Genomic DNA, 20,518 nt, shown 5'->3' on the forward strand with positions numbered 1-20,518 from the left:
TGTGGTAGTATTACTATAAATGGTTATTAGAGTAGATAAGATCTGAATGTTAAAATGGAATAGTAGAAACGATAGGCACTATGACTTATATTCTTGTGTTTGGTTACTTGTTTGTATGGTGCTTTTACGTTGCATGGAACCAGTTATTCAGCAACGGGACAACGGCTTTACGTAACTTCCGAACCGACGTCAGAGAGTGAACTTCTATCACCAGAAATACACATCTCTCACTCCTCAATAGGAATGGCCAAGAATCGAAACAACCACGACCACCGAGGTGAGAAGCAAACACCAAACCAACCACGCCACTGACGCGCTCATACTTGTGTTTGGTTTACCTTCTTCTCGCAATCCTCATTTGGACTCAGGGTATCAGCTATATAGTGTTTGTATTACGAAGGTGTAGAGATATTTTGTGTGTGTGTATTATATATATATATATATATATATATATATATATATATATATATATACAAAATAAACATTCATGACTAGAAATGGTATGTGCATCGGTATAATCAAGGTTTTAACTCTAATGAATGTCCGGTAGAAAGGTTCAATATGTATTTTGTTAAAACAGAGTAAGTACAGGGTGATCAAAAAGTCCAGTTACCTATTCAAACCAAAAAGAAATAAAAGGCATTTGGCGGCTTTCTCTTTGCTAAAAAGAGAAGTTCAATAATTGCTTGACAAACGCATTTCTGCAACCATGCCGACAATTATTCCGAGGTGGCCATCTCTCCTTCACCTTCGAAATACAAGTAGTACTATATTGCTGATACCCTGAGTCCAAATGAAGATACGCAGAAGGTAAACCAACCACAAATATAGCAGTCGCTTTACCATAAATCATAGTGTCTATTGTTTTACTACTCCACCATGCATTCAGATATCTCTCCCTAATAACCATTTACAGTAAGTACCACTACCACGGTGAGCGAGAAAGAGAGATGAGCGGATCAATGCATAAATAAATCAGTCAACTGGCAGCTTAAACAACCGACTGTATCGTTAGAATATACAACAATGTATATTATTAATCTTTATTCTTTACAATTAGTGATTCACGATACTCTTATAAATTACGGCATGGGGGTGTAATACACTATAGCAAAATCTCGTACTGATACGAGTGTTCTTTACAAAGTTATTGCCAAAAAAACGTGCTTGCACTGTCTGTGAAAAACACCCATAGTAGGGCCCTAGCACGGGGTCTTGCCCCGCAACAGCCACTTTTAGATACACCTGAAAAAAATTAGTTTATCTTGCTAACCCTTAATACACGTCCTTTTAATTATTATTTTACTTTTTTTTTTTACAATCCCTGCTTCTGTAAGCTGATAAACCGCTCGTTTTATCATGAATATCTGATAAATCTACGTGATTTTTGACTCCTTAAACCACTGGTTTATCATAATTATTTATATTGGGGTTAGAGCGGCAGACGTGCTTTCAGGACGGAGGCTAGCGGGTAAATGGCATTGGGAACTTGGAATTTTGAAGTTGGGAAATCATTGCTTACCAAAACCGTATGTGCAATTAAAATGTCGGTTTTTTAAAGCCTGGCGGGTAAACCTGGACGTGAATTAAAGGATTAAAGGATAGTATAAACCAATGGAGTCAAGACGCTAAGCATAATGATAATATTAATATAACTAGCAAACTTAAATACGGGTGCAGAAGTGAACAATTTATATGTACTATTTGTTCAGCACCATTAAAAATAAGGGCGATTTTTATACATACCTACTACAGAACCTCTTTGCACACAATATTATCGTGCCACAACTTAATTTCAAGTTGGCAGAGTCAGTTGCTCTGCTCATCGCCACATACAGTTTGGCCATGCGTGAACATGGGTGACGGCAGAAACACACCATAACGATCCCAAAGTCCTGGCCCTGCGACTTGTTTGCAGTGAATGAGAAGGCCACAGGTTGACAGGAAACTGCCTGTGCCGTTAACTGGAACGGAAACTGGTTGTCCGAAGGCATCAGAGGAATCCGTGGGATGAACAGACGGTTTGCCGGTGTGAGGGCCCGTTGCTATCACTGGTTTGATGACGTGGGAGTTTAGCTCCATAAACGGTGTACTCTTCCGTTTGAAATGTCCATTGGCAGGATCGAAATTCCAAAGCAAACATTACCGGCCAGTACTTCTTCAATGTTTATTTTGTGCACTGGCAGTCCCGATGGATTTAAGTTATTTAAAAAATCTTGTGGATATTGATAATAATTTTCATCTTCTATTGTGTCCGAGTTGAAATATTCACGACTTTCTCCAGGGAAGTTGTACAGAAATTATGTATGAAAAATCGTAAAGTAAACTAAGTCTACGGGAATAACCAGCCTCGTTTCACACGGCCAGAAACAGCTCCGTTTCAGGGAATCCCTTCTCACCTCCACCCCCTACAAAGGAGGGGGTATAGGTTGGATGAAACCCCATTACAAAACATCTTAGGGGTCGCCACCATAACCCTGCCAAGTTTCATGCCCATCTGACCAGCCGTTTGGCCGTGACTGAACGACAGACAGACAGACATTACGCCCATTATAGTAAGATATAATAATCAAAATACCCGTACCATGGTAGACGTTAGCCAGTCCGGTCATGGCGTCGTCCTAAGACTTCCTTTTTTTACCTCGCTATTTCTTCATCTCTCCCACATTTGGACAGTGATCCCAGAGTCCGTAAATTAACACATAGGAAACGCGTATGTAACGTAATCCGTTTAAAAAAAGTGGATAATTGTCACGGAAATCATTAAAACTATGGATTGTTGCAGATGACACGTGCAACAGATGAGAGCACAGTGTGACGTCTTGCGCGGGAGAGTTTGAAACTCTTACACGGATAAGTGATGTGTCTTGGTCTTTCCTCGCGTTAATATAAATTTTTCCAAAGATATTTCAATTTAAAGTAATATTTGTAAGATATATATATTCTATATAATTCTATACATTTATTTTTAATTTTATTAAGTAATTCGTAAAAATTAATAATATAATTCTAAGAAACTCTACCGAAAAGTTACGCATCCCGTAAGACTCGTAAACCTCCTTTTCAGTTTCCAGGTGGGTTTTGATTGCAATAAATTAAAAATAAATCGAATGAATTTCCGGATGCTTTTTGATGCTTGAATTCAAATAAAATTTACATATTTAGATTCAAAAATTAACTTTTAAATAAATCCTGATGATACGTTTTAAATTCCACGCTTTTATTTTCCGAAAAACTTTGGTGAAAATGGGAAATCGGTAAGAATGGGGTGTTTTCCCCTCGACGCGAGATACGGTACAGTTTTTTTTCGATATCAAGAATACAATAAAATTTGGTAAATTTCGAGTTTCAATGCAATAAAATGAAATAAATTTAAAATTTTTTTTTCATACATTAAAATAACTCATATTATTATAAAAAAATTAAAGTCGTTATATTCTGCTGTTTTGGCGTCAATAAGATACAAAAAGATGGCATCCCCCACGCATTTGAAAATGGAAGGTCATTTACCCCACGTGTTTTTTTTCCTGTGTCCTGTCATAAAATCCCTACCATACGCTTAAAGCACTTCATTTAGATAAAGTACAAAGAACAAAAAACATTACTATGCTAAAAACAGACGTATGTCTGTCTTCGGTCTGCACGCTTGTGCTTAATTTTAACTTTTTATTTTTTTTCTTTCGAACAGACAAAATGGCGTAGCCTCACGAGAGATGTCAGAAAAACAATTGAATGATTGTTTAACTGTTTTTTTTTTTTGTCTTTTAAATTCGTATCTTACGACGACAAAAACTCCATCCCATCCTATGATGTAAGATGCTTGGCGGACATAAATAGGCGCAAATAGCCCTCAAATTCAATAGACCGCCTACTGACCAGAGACTACTGTTGTCGTCAAATAATTAAAATAGCTCGTGTAAGCAGTCTCCAATAGTCGTCTCCTACGTGTTGGAATTAGACAATAATTTTCTTTGCAACGAATTAGCTAAATTCAAGATATTTTTTTATGCGATGAATTAATTAAATCCATCATCCTATAACCGAAGATCCCTAATAAAACATCAGGCATAAAATAGCTTTTAATTTAATAGACTTCTCCTGACTAACAGAGACTATCGTATATTGTTCATAATCATACATTTGCAAGCTTTTTTTTTTTTATTTTTTTTCGATTATTTTTTCATGTCTTAAACACCGATCATCGCAGCTTTTGGGAAACTTACCACCAAACGCGTAAAAAGAAAAGCTGAGAGAGAAAGCAAAGATGAGAGAAAGCTCTGTAAGAGAAAGCAGTGTTTGCTTTTACGCAAAGCATAGAATGAAAACCTTCACGCCTAGCAGAGCGTCTGTGTGAACGAGAACACAGTAAGAACAAGCAAGATAAAGTGCGTAAACAGATCCTCTCTTATGATGCTTTTTTTTTTATGGTTTTCAGTAAAATTCATATCTTTTAAAAACTGCTGACTTTTAATCTATGTAAGTTTCAAGTCAGCCATGATCTTGCGTCTGGCACCGCTTTAGACGCCAACAACAACAAGGCCACCACTCGAGAGAGAGAGAGAGAGAGGATTCAAAATAAATACGTACTGTAGGCCTAGGCTGAGTTTTAAACATTTTATTTGTGGCATTTTAACTTTATAAATATTATTATGATAGAAAAAATGTGTCATATATATATATATATATATATATATATATATATATATATATATATATATATATATATATAAAGCCTCACACCATTTAAAAATCTATTCCAATAAGAATATATAGAGCACAATCTATATCAACTCTTGATGGCCGAATGGGTTATGAAGTCGGCTGGTCATTGCTGTAGCTATAAACCAGATTCGAGTCCTGGCTTATATGTTGGAATTGAATTTTGCATGTAAAGTGGATTGTAATTTGAGGTACTTAATGATAAAAGTAGTGGTTCAAATATAAGTTGAAAAAGTAAAAGTTTTATGGACTATCGCCAGGCCCCCTAACCCTAGGGCTGATAGTTTGTGATGACGGAAAGAATTTTTTTAACTAATATTCTTCGTGGATCAACCCCCACACTTGATTGTATCATTCGATATTGATCACCGACGCTCCCTCCCCCCCCCCCCCCCCCCCCCACCCTCCCTGAAATTGATTACAGATTAACATCGCCCTCTCCGCAACGCATTATCACACGCTAAGTTGATAAATCCAAGTTGGCGCTGACTAAGGTGTTTTTTTTTTATGGCTGACGCGGGCCATTTTTTTTTTTTTTTTTTTTTTTCAGGTCTGTTTTGCTTAACTTGTTTTGGCTGCGGTGGTTTTCCAAACATGTGAGACATTGAGTCATGAGAGAGAGAGAGAGAGAGAGGAGAGAGAGAGAGAGAGAGAGAGAGAGAGAGAGAGAGAGCCGTTCGTAACGCCAAGTTGCATTGTAATAAAAAAAAAAAAAAAAAAAGGGAAAAGAAAAAAAAATCCACCATTAGTTTAAGAGCCAAGGCAGCCAGCAGCTGGTAATGGGAAAAATCCATTAGCGGTCTTTTACATAACGACTCTGCTCTGTTCTCGAAGTAGACAGGATATTATGGAGTAATTCCAAGTTCAAGGTTTTTACGTTTGTTATAATGAGAACCCTGCATTCACTCGTAGGCCTATATATACTCACGCTGATTACGAGAGTTAAAATGCATTTAAATGCATTCGTATAGGCCTATTTCCAACTCGAATTTAAACTCCATTATAAGATTTTTTCAGGTCGTAGGCCTTATATCTTACACTATTCCTCTCAAATCTATCTGTATGACAGAATTCCACAAAATTCCAGCTTTCATTCGTTAAATCTATCATGTAGGACAGAATTCCACAAAATTCCAGCTTTCATTCGTTAAATCATCAGGTAGGGACGATCAAAATTCCAGGTATTCGTTAAATCCATCATGTAATTGGACCGAATTCCGTGAAATTCCATCTTTCATTCGTTGGTTTCGCTTGAAATTACGTTGCTTGGTCATTCATCTATAGATTAGGCCTAGTAATCTTATTCTGAAAATCAGGACTATGAATTAATCGCTTTAGCTTTTCTGGAAGAGTTTGGGTCTAAAACCCATCTCACTGACGTCTCTCACAGAGAGAGAAGAGAAGGAGAGAGAGAGAGAGAGAGAGAGAGAGAGGATGAGAGGAGAAGAGATAGAGAGAGAGAGAGCTGGCGGTTAAGTGTTCTTCATATGTCTCCGAAGCGTAAGTCAGCCCCCCTTGTTCGGGCATCCATTAATATTGAAAACCGTGTTTTTATAAATTGGAGGAGGTATGGCTCTCTCTCTCTCTCTCTCTCTCTCTCTCTCTTCTCTCTCTCTCTCTCTCTCTCTCTCTCTCTCTGTATGTCAAAGGATTACTGCAAGGACTTAATATTAAGGACAAAAAGTCAAGTATTGTTTCTGATGAACTAGCTACGGAAACACTTGGTGTAGTACTATAGTTATAAAATGCCACCGGGTCAAGGGAGATTCTAAGGGTCCACTTTAATTAGACCCAATATGACCCTTTCAACAGTCCATCTTTGCCAGCACGCAAATTAATAACTTCAGGCAATATCTCAAACGTAAACATTTATTCCCGGGAACCAGTAGCAGCTCTCATGCTGCACTAGACAGTCGAACTGATTCCTAACTGATTTGTCCTCTCGTACAGAAGGCTCCCGGTAATTAGTGACGCCATTGTACTACACCAGGCAGTTAAAGGAATTTAAAAAATATGGCGTATTTCCAACCCAATCTCAGCGCAAGTCTGGCACATGGAAGAATTTAGACCGTAAGTAAACGAACTTTTTTTAGTTTTTCGACTTCACGAGTCCCAAAATTAATTATCCACCGCTAATTTTTTTTTTTTTTTTGGACATTTTTGAACCCGATACGATATGGCGATCGTTTCAACAACGTGAAAATATTAAAATTATTCGAGTTTTCGCTTTGTTCTTGTGTATTAATTGAAGATATATGCTGTTTTATATTGATTCAAGTGAAACAAAATGAAATTTGTTTTATAGTTGCTCTATGGTTAATGCAAACAGATCTCGTCGCAGTTATTATTATATATTGATATTTTGAAGTTTTAAAGTGAAAAACTCTGTAATTTTGACAGATAAATAAATAGGCAAAATACATTATATTGTATGTAGATGTATTCTATACAACATACACTGCCTAATATCCTTATAAATCTGTGTAAAAAGCAAAATAAATAAAATTAATTGATGCCAACGTCAGCTAAAAAAATAGTTGCATTATGTATATTAATATTTAAAATATTTCAAATCGGACACTTGTACTTAAGATATGTTAAATAAAAGCATATATGATTATGTTTCATTTAGAATTCATCATAACAACATAAGAGCCCTAAAATCACTATGAACTCCCCCAAAAATAGTCAAATTTGATACCCAACTTATGAACAAACAAAAATATTTGGTTGAAGTTATGTAACAATAATTAAATGTTTTAAAGCGGCCAGCTGTACTATTATAGTCCAAGTAAAAGCAGACATCCTTATAATCCATACGGAAACATCTATACCACCCACATGCCCTAAAACCATCACAAATTCGCCCCCAAAAAACTCAAACAAATTTGATACCCAACTTGTGACCTAACGTAAACGGATTTGCTTGAAGTTACATATTAATATTTCAATGTTAAAGGCGGCTATCCGTAATTTTTCCAGTCCAAATAAAAAGCAGACATCATCATAATCCATGTGGAAACCATCTATACCACCCACATGCCCTGAAACCATCATAAATTCGCCCAAAAAAGTAAAAAGTGATACCCAAACTTATGACCAAACAAACAGAGTTTGGTTGACCTATATAGGCTACATTAAGTTTCGATGTTTTAAAGAGGTTAACCACCTGCTTTTTATAGTCCAAATAAAAGCAGACATCCTTATCATCCATCTGGAAGCCATCTATACCACTCACACGCCCTAAAATCAATCATAAATAAAAGGTGAAACTTATGTATTAATATTTGCATTGTTTTTTTTAAAACGGCTAGCCATGATTTTCCCCTTTCAAATAAAAGCAGATATCCTTATAATTCATGTGAAAGCCGTCTACACCACAAACAAGCCCTTTTAAAACCATCACAAATTCGCCCAGAAAAGTCAAATATACCCCAACTTAGGACCTAACGTAGATTTGCCTTGAAGTTATAGCAATATTTCAATGTTTTAAAGCAGTCAGCGATGCTTTTTATAGTAAAAATAAAAGCAGATATCCTTATAAAACCCATGTGGAAGCCATCTACACACAAACAAGCTCTAAAACCACCATCACAAATTCGCCCCTCCCCGCCCCCCAAAAAAAAACCTAATCTGGTGCCAAATCCAGCCTCAAAATCCTGAACCCGAAATCGAAGAGGAAGCTTTTGTCAACAAACTGCGTCTTCTTCGTCAGATGTCAACAACCCGACCCTGACCTTATATTTATCGCCTTATAACTCCACGAAATAAACAAGTATGTCACGTGTTTAAGTCTTCAAAATAAGATTAAAACGAGTTATTTCAGTTCATAACTCAAAGAAAAAAGTTCAAAAATGTCGTTTTAATAGAGACTTATGGACGATAATTGGTTTCGTCGGTGAGGCAACGCCTGGTTTATGAACAACCTTTTAGCTTTACTATTAATGACTATATTTGTCTTTTTTCTCGTCAGATTTTCCCAAAATGGGCAGAAATATATAATTTATAAGTTTAGGATTGTAAATATAGTTATTTTTCATGTTTGTGATCGTCTTCGTCTACGATATGTCGTAACCTAGCCCACTACCTACCTATAGGCTGCAGCGTCCTAACCTGACATAGGAGTACCCAAACTACGAAGAGAGAGAGAGAGCGAAATTGAGAGGGAGAGAGAGATTGAAGGAGAAAGAGAGAGAGATCGAGGGAGAAAAATTGAGGGAGAGAAAGAGATCAAGGGAGGACGAGAGAGAAAGATTGAGGGAGAAAGAAGGAGAGAGACAGAGACTGATGGAGAGTAATTGAGAGAGAGAGAGAGAAAGAACCAGGGATAGAGAGAAATTAGAAGAGAGGAAGAGGAAGAAGCAGAGAGGGAGAGAGAAAAAGTGATATTGATGGAGAGAAAAAGAGAGAGAGATTGAGATTGAGGGCAAGAAAGAGAAAGAGAGATTGAGAGGGGGGAGAGAGAAATTGAGGTTGAGGGAGGCAAAGAGTAATCAAGAGAGAGAGAGAATGAGACACTGCTTCCTAACCCAGTCGATTATGGTGCTGTTTAGGCCAGGTTGGGCCTTTGGTTGAAGTTACCATTATGATGACAAAGAGATGATGTTACCATACACTCTTTCTGTTAGTCAAACTGCCAAATGCCATTATATGTCAAAAGAAACACACAGTGATGTGATATTTATCTCTTATACATTATGGAGAAAGATAGGACACATTAATTACAAAGTGAATATGCAATAAGGGCAGAAGGGCTATTTGGCATGCCATATTTACTCAGATTAAAGAATGTTTCCATCAAACTTACCATCTGGGCTTCTGTACCAAAATTGCAGGAGATAAAAGCTTTTTCATCTCGAAAGAATAAGTCCACTGCCTTCTTAATTGTTATGCTGTGATGGTTACCTGTAAAGGAAATGAGAGCTTTTTGTGCATGATATACAAATCATAGAATTTTTTTTATATATTCACACTATTGATATGTAATATACATTACTCCATTTAGATGCATGAATTGTATAGATATTTTAAGCATTGGTTAACACAGGTTTTATGCAATATGCTTAAAAGTCTTATTGAAATTTCAGGTCCTTTTACCATGACATCTGAAATGTACAAAGCCATACATGAAGCACTTGGAACGACGCGTTTCATTGCCACTGGTCAGATGGGCGGCGGTTGCATCAATGAAGGCGAAGTTTATGAGGTGGATAACGGGAAGGTTTATCTGAAGAGAAGTTCAAAGGAAAAGGTATCTAAGCTCAAATATACATTGCTTACATGTAAGGTATTTCGTCTCCTTTCCACTGGTTTCTGGCTGTCCCTCTCTCCTTTTCATTTCTCTTCCAAATCATTTCGGTCACTGAGATCTCAGTAACATATTTATGTATATTATTTTCATTTGTAATTATCTGTATTACATGTTCTTCTGGTATGTGAATGTTTAGTAAGTAAACAGCCTTTTGGGTTGCCACAGTAAGATTTTTTAGAGTAATAGAATTAAAAAGGTGAGTTAATTCATCAGTGAAATTACAAAAAATTAAAGTCTTAAAGAAAAATTATTCTCTATGCAGTTGGTGAATACTTATATGATTACCATTTCATCAACTACCAAGGTCCAGAACTTTAAGCTTCAGAACTTCTTGCAGTTTTTAATCTGTGTCGGCAGACTGAGTCATAGAATATACTTCATATGCTTGGACAGAAACTAGAATGCTTTATGCATTTATGCTGTGAGCTACTAATCTATATGTGAGATAGCATTTACATTATTATATATCAGATGTGTTTACTGTATGTCAGGTATTAGTTATTAGAAATTGTCTGTATGGAAACTGTGAATTCTGATACTTGTATCTTCCAGTATTTTAAATCCTGATTATTGCATCTTGCAGTTTTTGACTCCAGCACTTACTGTCATTGAAAGGAAATATTTTAATAGGATTTTTATGGTTTCATTTCTTGTTAATTTCACTAACTTCATTTGCGGCAGGCAAGGGATATGTTTGATGGAGAGTTTGAAAGTCTAAAGGCCTTGAAAGCAACGGGAACGGTGAAGGTTCCTACCCCACACATAGTCGTAGACAACCCCACCGGCGGAGCTGTGTTATGCATGGAATACCTTGACATGCGCAGTTTAAATCGTCATTCTGGAAGCCTTGGGAAACAGCTAGCAGAGTGGGTACTTACAACATAGTGGTCCTCTAATGTATTAAAATGTTATGTGCTTTACAATTCTTGAAACTTGAGATGTAGTTTTTTGATGCTTGACTGAAAATATATAGAAGAAAGTAGATAATTATCAATTGCAAGTTATAGATTGATTAGCATGTTCATAGTAGTCTTGACCTCAATACATTGGTGTAAATATTCATTAATTTATATGAACCCCTTTTAGATTTTTTATGATATATTTTTCCACAGAAACAAATGAACATTTTACTCCTGTTGCAGACTCGAGGAATCAGTACTCTCCCTGTAAATGGGGAGTTGGTGTCTGAGTTTGAAATATTGATTGAATGGATGAGAGGGCCAAGAGTGTATTCTGTTTAGTAGGTAACTGAAAAAACTTTAGGAGATGTAACTTATGTTTACGAATGAGGAAGACCAAAGGGTCACCTTAATAAAGTGCATTTCCTTCATGTCCTTATGTGAAAAGGCATTGCCTTAATCTGTGTTGCAGCTTTCGTGAATTGATCATTGTCTAATTTCTTTACAGCCGGCCCAGATAATATCAATCTTCACCATCTTCAGCATTCTTTTTGATCACTGTACTCGCAAGAATGCGTGTGATATGCTTTTTGCGTCGTTGATAAGAATTGTGTGTGCTGTAGGGATGCAGAACATTTAAAATTCAGTTTCATAATTACAAACCTCATATTTAAAGTTTGCCACTACCAAGCACCTCTAAGTTTGCTGAGGTTTCGAGGTGGATTCTGTTTTGCATAGTTATTCACAGTGCCATTTGACTATAAATTCTGTACTAATAGCATTGAGTCTCATATTTCCTTAGCTCTCTAACCTCTCCAACTTCCTCCTTTTTTTTTCTCCCTGTACAGCAGCAAGTCTTCTCAGTCAAACCCAGCAGTCGGACGGTTATAATGAAATAATCTAAATGCATTTCTGATTAGGTTTTATTTTATGATAATCAAGTTAAGTCTAGGGATATATATGCCAGTAATTTGTATGTTAGATTTCTTTGGAGAATTCCGCAAGATACTTTTTCGGTTAATTTCTTTTGTTAACCATCAATGCTTATATTTAAAAGCTATTTTTATTAGCAGTTTTTAAATGTAGTTTTACTAGGTTATAAATGAATTAAGTCACTGCAAAGGAAATTTAATATTTTTATTCAGATTGCTAAAATGTTTAGTTACCGAAAGGTTCTTTGTATTTCGTATGTGATGACGCTATTCATGATGTTATGTGAGGTGTAGGAGGTAATCTAGGTGATTCGTTTAAGGTGGTTAATTCTAGTTAAGTCCTTTTTTCCAATTATGTAGCATGTTTTGGAAGGCCGATTACGAGTGTTTCAACTAAGTAGCGTACCTATATCTGTAATGGAATAACTAGTACCATCCCCTCAGGCTCCACCTGTACAACATCGAAGAAGGAAAGAAAGCAGAGTCGAACGACAGCTACGTCGGTCAAGGTGAGAAAGAATGCCAGCAGTACACATCGCAGTTTGGCTTCCACATCACCACATGCTGTGGGTACATCCCCCAAGAGAACAGCTGGTGCGATGACTGGGTTGTAAGTGCTCGTGCTTTTGCCCCTCATTGTCCGTGCTCTCGTACGTTACAGTTTGTGTAATTTTGTGATAGCAGTCCAGTTTTGTAATTTGCTCTGGCCAATACCCATTACTTTATGGCAGCCATAAGGTGCGTCTGGTTCTTCTCCAGATACATTCAAAACAAAAGAAGAAGAAGCCAGCGATATATCAAGTGTGTCTGTCAGGTCCAAACTGACCTAGTATTTATTTGGGTACCAGAACTTGACCAGTTTCTCTGATTTGCTTAATTGATTACTACTGCTGTTCACTGTATTATTTTCATTTTGAACAGCTGTTAAGTTCACATAGTATTCATTAGTTAGGAATTGGACCTTTCACTTATATAACTTACCCGGTGGTTACATATAGCGTTGTCTTCCTGACGTCACGGCAGAAGGGGGTTTTGAAAATTCGCCGGTTAGCGCTAATGGTTTGACAGGTGATCCCTCTACTCCCGCCCTCTACCGGGTACCGGGAACCATTCCAACAATAAATCAGAAGTTTCCTGCCGTCGGAACCGGTAACACGGTTCCTCTGCTGGTTGGAATTTGGATTTGATCATTTTGGTTTTTCTCCTTTTGGTGATGTACCTTGAGTTTACTGATCTTTTTGCTAGCGCTATAGTTATTTTTGGTTTTGATATTGTTGTCCTTTTTAGGAATTATTTTGAATTCTTCACGATGTCTGACACCGGCTCGGTTCAGTATAGGGTGTGTAGTAGGGTGTAAGACTAGACTTCTTAAAGCTTCACTTGATCCTCATTCTACTTGTGTTAGTTGTAGGGGGACGTGAATGTTCTTTTGAGAATTCGTGTGAAGAATGTAAGTCTCTAACATCTCAGGAGTGGAAGGCACTGGGAAGTATATGAGAAAGTTAGAAAAAGAGATCACAGAGATCTTCTTCTAAGTTAGTGAGTAGCCAGGATATTCCTCTGAATTCTATTAATCCTGTTCCTCTTAACCCCGTGTGGGTTGCTCCTGCCTCGAATCTGTATCTCCCGATCCCGATCCCGTGCCAGTATTACGAGCCGATATGGACTCGAAATTTGTCTCTTTCCTCACCACTATGCAGAAAATGGGTGAGACAGTGCAAGAAGTGGTAGTTTAAGTGTGATAAAATTACTTAGTGCAAGTGTAGTGGAGGAGGTGGTTGTTCGGCCCGTTCGTTCTCCTAGGTCTAGGCCCCTGTCAAAACTCCACCCCAGATCCTGGGAGGAGGCATGCACCGAAAACCGCAAGGGGAGGCGAGCGGGGACCTGCTCCCGAGCAGCGCCCCCTCAAGCAATCCTGTAGCCGTTATCCCAGGATGCTGTCGCTCACCATTGGAAAGGTGTTGCGAGGAAGTGTTTTTTCGTCAAGTGACTCTAGTTCAGATTTTTCCTCTTATAGAGGTTGGCGTAATAAGACTTCTAGACCGCTGAAAAGGTCGCCGCGATGTTTCGCCTGCTGCGGTTCCCAAGAAGGTGGCGGCTGCCGAACTTCTTGTAGTTTTTGGGAGGAGCCTGAAGCTTTTTTTCTCCGGGCGGTTTCGATTTATCGCCCTTCTCTCATAGAAGTGGAGAAGCCGAACACGCACACTCCTTCGGAGCCTTCTCCAGAGCCTCCTCAAGCGATAACTCCTGCGGCTCCAGACGTGTTTGTGGATCATCCTTCTACACCTCCCGCGCCTTCTACGTCGGTGGATCCTCAACCTTCGGTGTTTGAACAGATGAATGCCAAGTTAGGCAGTATCTTGGAGCTTTTTGGCAAGTCTCTTTCGTCCCCGAATGCACTCCCGACCGCCTTACATCTTCCGCAGACTACTGTGCAGTCCTCTTCGCAGGCTCCTTTGCAGTCGCCTCTTCAGGCTCAGACTCTCCATGTGACTCCTCTTCAGACGCCACTTCAGGCGCTGGTCGACTCCTTTCCTGACTCCGTCTATGGCGCCACGTCAGGCTCTCGCTCACGAGCGCCACCTCAGCCGCCAATCTCAGCCGCCAATGCAGCCGCCAGCTCAGCCGCCAATGCGCCGCCAGCTCACCGCTGGCTACGTATCAGTACGGCAGACGTCTTCTCCTGCTTTCTCACACCCTCCTTGGACGCATCAGGGTGTGACTTCGCCGAACAGGATTCCTCTTCCGATGGAATGTTCGCCAGTTTCGTCGAAGGAAGCTTCGGATTTGGAGGAAGAAGGAAGGAGAAGGACTTACAGAAAAAGACAAGCATTTGTCGGGTGGGGTATAAAACTCCTTTTTACGATCCTTCGTTGACAACTTTGGAAGATTCTTTTGCGCCTTCCGTTCCAGTTTCTCCTAGTTCGCAGTGGAAAAAGGACAGTAAGCCTGACTCCTCGTCCTCGTTCAGCGGTCTCGTCCTCTCGATTTCGGTAAGAAAGCTATCAAGAAAAGTTGACGCTTGGCTTTTGGAGAAGAGGGAGAACAGGGGAAAAATGTTTTTTGTCTTCCCCTTCGAGACTTTCGTCAAGGAGCCGTGTCTGGTATGACACTGGAGAAGTTTTTTCCCTGGGTGTGACTGCCTCCGCTCAGGGAGACTTTTCTAGTCTCGTGGACTCTTCCCGCAGAGCAGCCCTTAATACTGCTAAGATTTTCTTTTCAACAAATGAACTGGAGATCTTTGCAAGAGTGTTTTCCGTGTTTTTCGAAGTTGTTAGCTTCCTGGATTGGGCCAATTGCTTCGCTGGCCAGGAAAAGTCAAGTCATTTGGACTTTCGGAGGAGCAGTTGAAGGATTTTGCCTCGGTACTGGATTGTATCGATAAAGGCATCTGTGATGGAGCTTCGGAGCTCGCTGCCATTTTCGCCTCTGGAGTGTTTGAAGAAGAGACAGCTTTGGGTGCTCCTTCTTGTCGAAAGGGTTTCATCGAACCAGAAGTCTGCCTTGCTCTTCTCTCCTTTGGACAAGAAACACCTTTTTCCGCAAGAGATTGTGAGCGAGATCGCTCAAATCTTTAACACAGAAAGCGACCCAGGATCTTTTATCACAGTCAGTGAAGAAGCCCAGGAGGATAGCTCCGGTTCTTTCTGCTTCTCGGAGTGCTCCCTCCACGGAAGCTCCTAAACCATTTCGAGGGAGAGCTCCCGTTCGATCTTCCTCCAGGTTTCGTGGGAGAGGTAGAGCCTCTTCTAAAACCACTCCCTCTTCCATCAAGAAGTAGGACCCGTAGTCCTCCACACAGCAGTAGGAGCCAGATTACACCTTTTCTGGCAGACCTGGTTTCATCTCGGAGCGGATCCTTGGACGGTCCAGGTCCTGAAGGAAGGATACACCATTCGTTCATCAAGCACCCCCTCTCACAATTTTCCTGTGAATTTGTCAGCCTACTCGGAGAACTCCGAAAAATTTGCTGCCCTCCATCAAGAAGTTCTCGCCCTTACTGGCAAAGAGGGCCATAGAGTTAGTGGACTCTCCGCAGGAACCAGGATTTTACAATCGCCTTTTCCTGGTAAAGAAGGCCACGGGGGGTTGGAGACCGGTGGTTTGGACGTCAGTGCCCTGAACGTCTTTGTCCTGAAAGCGAAGTTTTCTATGGAAACGACCCAATCGGTATTAGCAGCTCTTCATCCTGGAGATTGGATGGTTTCCATAGACCTTCGGGACGCATTATCATATTCCGATTCATTCGGAATCGAGAAGATTCCTGAGATTCGTGTCCAGGCCGCATTTATTCAGTTCAGGGCCCTCTGCTTCGGCCTGTCGACAGCTCCACAAGTGTTCACCAGAGTTCTGTCGTCAGTAGCAAAGTGGCTTCATCTAGACGGGATACGAATATCCATGTATCTAGACGATTGGCTTCTCAGGGCAAGGTCCAGACAGAAGTGTGTGGAGGACCTACAAAAGATTTTAAGGATGACGGAAAGCCTAGGTTTGTAGTAAACAAGGAAAATCATGTCTCACTCCTTCTCAGGAGATAGTTTATTTAGGAGTGAGACTGAATTCAGTTCTTTTCAGGCTTTTCCGTCTCGCCAAAGGATCGACTCTTGCCTGAACAAAATAGACGAATTTCTCGTCAGACAAACTTGCTCGGCGAATCAGTGGATGAGCCTTTTAGGAACCTTGGCTTCAATAGAGCAATTTGTAAGTCTGGGGCAGGCTCAACATGAGACCACTTCAATTTTACTTGAAGCAGAAGTGGCAAAGGAAGAAGTTCCCAGACTCTTCGTGTTCCCATCTCGGAAGGAATCAAACAGACCTACTTTGGTGGAAATCAGAAGGAAGGCTAGAGGAAGGCTTGTCTCTAAGCCAGTTGAGCCCCAACCTACGCTTTTGTCAGATGCATCGGACAAAGGGTGGGGAGCTACTCTGGGGAGAAAGGAAGTGTCGGGACTTTGGCAGATTCATCAGAGAAGCTGGCACATAAATCTAAAAGAGTTGAAGGCGATTCATTGGCTCTAATGCACTTCAAGACAGAGGTAAGAGGGAAAGTAGTGCTGGTTCAAGCAGACAACACCACGGCTCTCTCTTACATCAAAAAACAAGGGGGGACACACTCGTTCTCTCTGTGCGAGGCGGCGAGAGACCTACTCATTTGGGCGAAAGAGAACAAGGTTGTCTTGAGCACAAGGCTCGAAGAATGTAAAGGCGGACATTCTCAGCAGGAGAGGACAAGTCCTCTCCACAGAGTGGACGTTACATCCTCAAATATGCAAGAAGCTTTGGGGGAGTTTGGGGGATGTCCTCAGTTGGATCTCTTCGCCACAAACAAGACAGCTTCGTATACCACTGTATTGCCACCCCAGTTTCAGACGAGGAGGCGTTTACAGTGGATGCCATGCTTCTGGACTGGTCAAATCTGGATCTGTATGCCTTTCCACCTTTCAAAATGCTAAGATTAGTTCTGGCAAAGTTCAGAGGTCATCAGAACGTCAGGATGACTCTGATAGCCCCCTTTTGGCCGGCCAGGGAATTGTTTTTTCCGGATCTACTACTGCTGTTGACGGACTTTCCGAGAGAGTTACCGTTAAGGAAGGATCTACTCAGACAGCCCCACTTTCTGAGGTTCCATCACAACTTGTCCGCTCTTCGACTAGTCGCCTTCAGACTGTCGGAGCTCTCCTCAGAAAGAGAGGATTTTCAAAGAGAGCTTCAAGGGCTATTGCTAGGACCCAGAAGAGAATCCTCTGATCGAGTGTACCAAGCTAAGTGGGTCCAATTCAGAGCTTGGTGGCAAAGAAGAAGGAATTTTCGTCTTCTAAGACCTCTATAGCTCATTTAGTTAGCTAACTTCCTTCTTTTTCTTCGTGAGAAGAAGAAGCTTTCTACCCAGACGTATTAGGGGTTATAGAGCTATGTTGTCTTCTGTGTTCAGACATCGAGGATTAGACATTTCTAATAATCAAGACCTCTCAGACCTGATTCGTTCCCTTTGATCGACCAAGACAAAAGGAGTCAAGAACAGTAGCTTTGGAACCTGGATGTAGTTCTTAAATGGCTGATGTCAGATAGATTCGAACCGATCTCCTCTAGTTCTTTTAGAGATCTGACCAGGAAGACCCTTTTTCTTGTGCTTTAGCATCAGCTAGAAGAATCAGTGAGCTGCATGCTCTTGATAAGAGCGTTGGATTAGATAAGGGCAATGCCATTTGCTCATCAATGCTGGGGTTTTTGGCTAAGAATGAAAATCCCTCACGTCCTTGGCCTCGTTCTTTCTCTATAAGAACATTTCGGAGTTAGTGGGGCCTAATGAGCCGGAATGTCTTCTCTGTCCAGTGAGAGCACTTAGACATTATGTGCAAAGGGACCAAAGGTATAAGAGGTAGTGATAACCTGTGGTGTTCAGTGAAAGATCCTTCTCGTCCTCTTTCTAAAAATGCGCTCTCCTTCTTTTTAAGGAATTTGATTTCTGAGGCACACGGACAATGTCAGGACTCAGATATCAAAGTGTTTAAAGTCAAAGCTCATGAAATTAGAGCAGTGTCTACGTCTATGGCCTTTAGACGTAATCTGTCTTTGAAAGACAATTATAAATCTATATAGGAGAAGCAATTCTGTCTTCGCATCTCATTATCTGACAGATTTGCAAACCACATATGAAAATTGCAGTACATTGGGGCCATTCATTGTGAACCTGACACGGTAATTGGGTGAGGGGAGAGAAGAGTGATCCCATCCTCAACTAACTTTTTCTCCTTGATTATGTTTTTTTGATTTTTAAGGTTGTCTGAAGATACAGGGAAGTTTTTTGAGTATCTTTCAGTCTTTTAATGTCTGGTGTATTTCTTAAACGGTTGTGGTGATCCCTCTTTTGTTTTTCATTGTATTTTGTGGTGATTTGTACTGCGCCCTGAGCAGGGGCATTATAGTCTTGTCCGTTACGGTCACGTCCTCAACGGCAAGGTACTTATTATTGTGTCCGACGCACGGATCCATATATCCTGTCGGTACAATAAAGGCCAGCAGACTACAGAGGCAGTAACCACTGAGTCAGCGGTCTTTAAAGGTAAGGAACCTATATCTTCGGATAATTCCAACAGTTGTTATTTTAGCTGCCATTGTCCCACCACCTAAATGTGTCAATCAGCTATATGTAAACCTCCGGGTAAGTTATATAAGTGAAAATGACATTTTTTATATAATATAAAGTTTCACTTATACTTACCCGGTGGTTACATAACGAAGCCCGCCCTCCTCCCCTCATATGGACAGGTAGGCAAGAAACTTCTGATTTATTGTTGGAATGGTTCCCGGTACCCGGTGAGAGGGCGGGAGTAGAGAGGGATCACCTGTCAAACCATTAGCGCTACCGCGAATTTTCAAATTCTGCCGTGACGTCAGGAGACGACAGCTATATGTAACCACCGGGTAAGTATAAGTGAAACTTTATATTATTATAAAAATGTCATTTTTTTATGTCAATGTTGGCATGATATTGAGTTTTAAATGTTTTTGAATTCTATAGTGGTTCAGTAATCTCTTGGACCTAGAGGAGTTCAGTGACCATTGCTATTCCCAGAGCACTTCTTTTGTCTTCTGTCATGCTTCCTACCATTAATAGCAATTGTGTGGTTTGTTTTGCAAAGTCATTTAGACTTTTATGGTTGTCCTGATTTGAAGTAATTCACTATTAGTTTTGGTCCATTATACTGTAACTATTGCATAAGGGAATTTTGATAATCTTCAAGCAAGAGTTATCAAATGTTTTATGATTGCATTACAAATACAGTATGTATTTGGTTTTGAGAACATGTACTAAAACTTTCTATATATACACGTTCATGGTTTTGTAAGTAACCAACAAATGAGAGCTGTTGTTGTTGAAGGTTCTTGCGAGTCTACGCTTTGCCTTGATTGCCATTCAACAGTGTTCCAGGACTTTTGTTGTTTCAGCCTATCTAGTGATATGAATATTGATCCAGGAAATAAGATAGTACAGTATGATGATGTTTACTACCTTCGCCCTTCATGATTTTCACATTGCTCAAAAATGAAATCAGCTAATGCTTCCTAAAAGTTGGGCATTCTTCATATGGCTTCCTATGCACACAGAATGGATGTATTATTCCCAGTAGCTCTGGATGCCAGTAGCTCTCTGGGATCTTTTAGGTTAGATTGATGAAAGTACAGTAGTGTGTTTTTTTTGTAGTAGGGAATGTCCATTAGAATTTTTTAGTGCTTTTGCCCCATGAAATGGTAAGGTGTTACCGGCTATGTAGAACACCAGTATCCATATTCTGTCCAGGTGACACATTGTCTTACTGCCTGGCACCAAGATTGTGTCAACCCCTCCGCAGGAAAACTATTTACGTGGCAGTGTGGTAGATGTCGGTGCGCAAGAGAAACCGTGGTTCTTCCCCTATGTAAGGGGTTAGTGCCAGCAGTGTGCCTCACACAGTGCACTGTAGACATTACTTGGAGTTCTTTGCAGCGTCTCTTTGGCCCCTAACTGCAAACTCTCATTCATTTTACAGTCCTCTACCCCTCCTTTCACATTCTCATTCTTCCATCTTACTTTCCACCCCTCTTCCTAACAATTATTTCAGCATTATTTTTTTGTGCTGAGTGACCTCGTAGGTCTCTGTGGTTAACCTTAGGCC

General features: G+C 40.1%; 1 protein-coding gene and 1 long non-coding RNA gene across 3 annotated transcripts in view; both read left to right on the top strand.

Moving 5' to 3' along the window:
• The window catches only part of LOC135204811 (uncharacterized), a 90,177-nt gene that overhangs the window by 1,205 nt on the left and 68,454 nt on the right, over positions 1 to 20,518 (top strand). The window lies entirely within an intron of this gene.
• Positions 6,771 to 20,518, top strand: part of LOC135204808 (ketosamine-3-kinase-like) — a 34,594-nt gene continuing 20,846 nt past the window's right edge. Inside the window, exons 1-4 of the mRNA XM_064234994.1 lie at positions 6,771 to 6,789; positions 9,807 to 9,970; positions 10,712 to 10,896; positions 12,306 to 12,471. Coding sequence (XP_064091064.1) covers positions 9,818 to 9,970; positions 10,712 to 10,896; positions 12,306 to 12,471 — 504 coding nt within the window. The 5' untranslated portion in view covers positions 6,771 to 6,789; positions 9,807 to 9,817. The remainder of the gene's footprint in view (positions 6,790 to 9,806; positions 9,971 to 10,711; positions 10,897 to 12,305; positions 12,472 to 20,518) is intronic.

Source organism: Macrobrachium nipponense, chromosome 47 (assembly GCF_015104395.2).
Source record: "Macrobrachium nipponense isolate FS-2020 chromosome 47, ASM1510439v2, whole genome shotgun sequence".
In the NCBI taxonomy this organism is placed as follows: Eukaryota; Metazoa; Arthropoda; class Malacostraca; order Decapoda; family Palaemonidae; genus Macrobrachium; species Macrobrachium nipponense.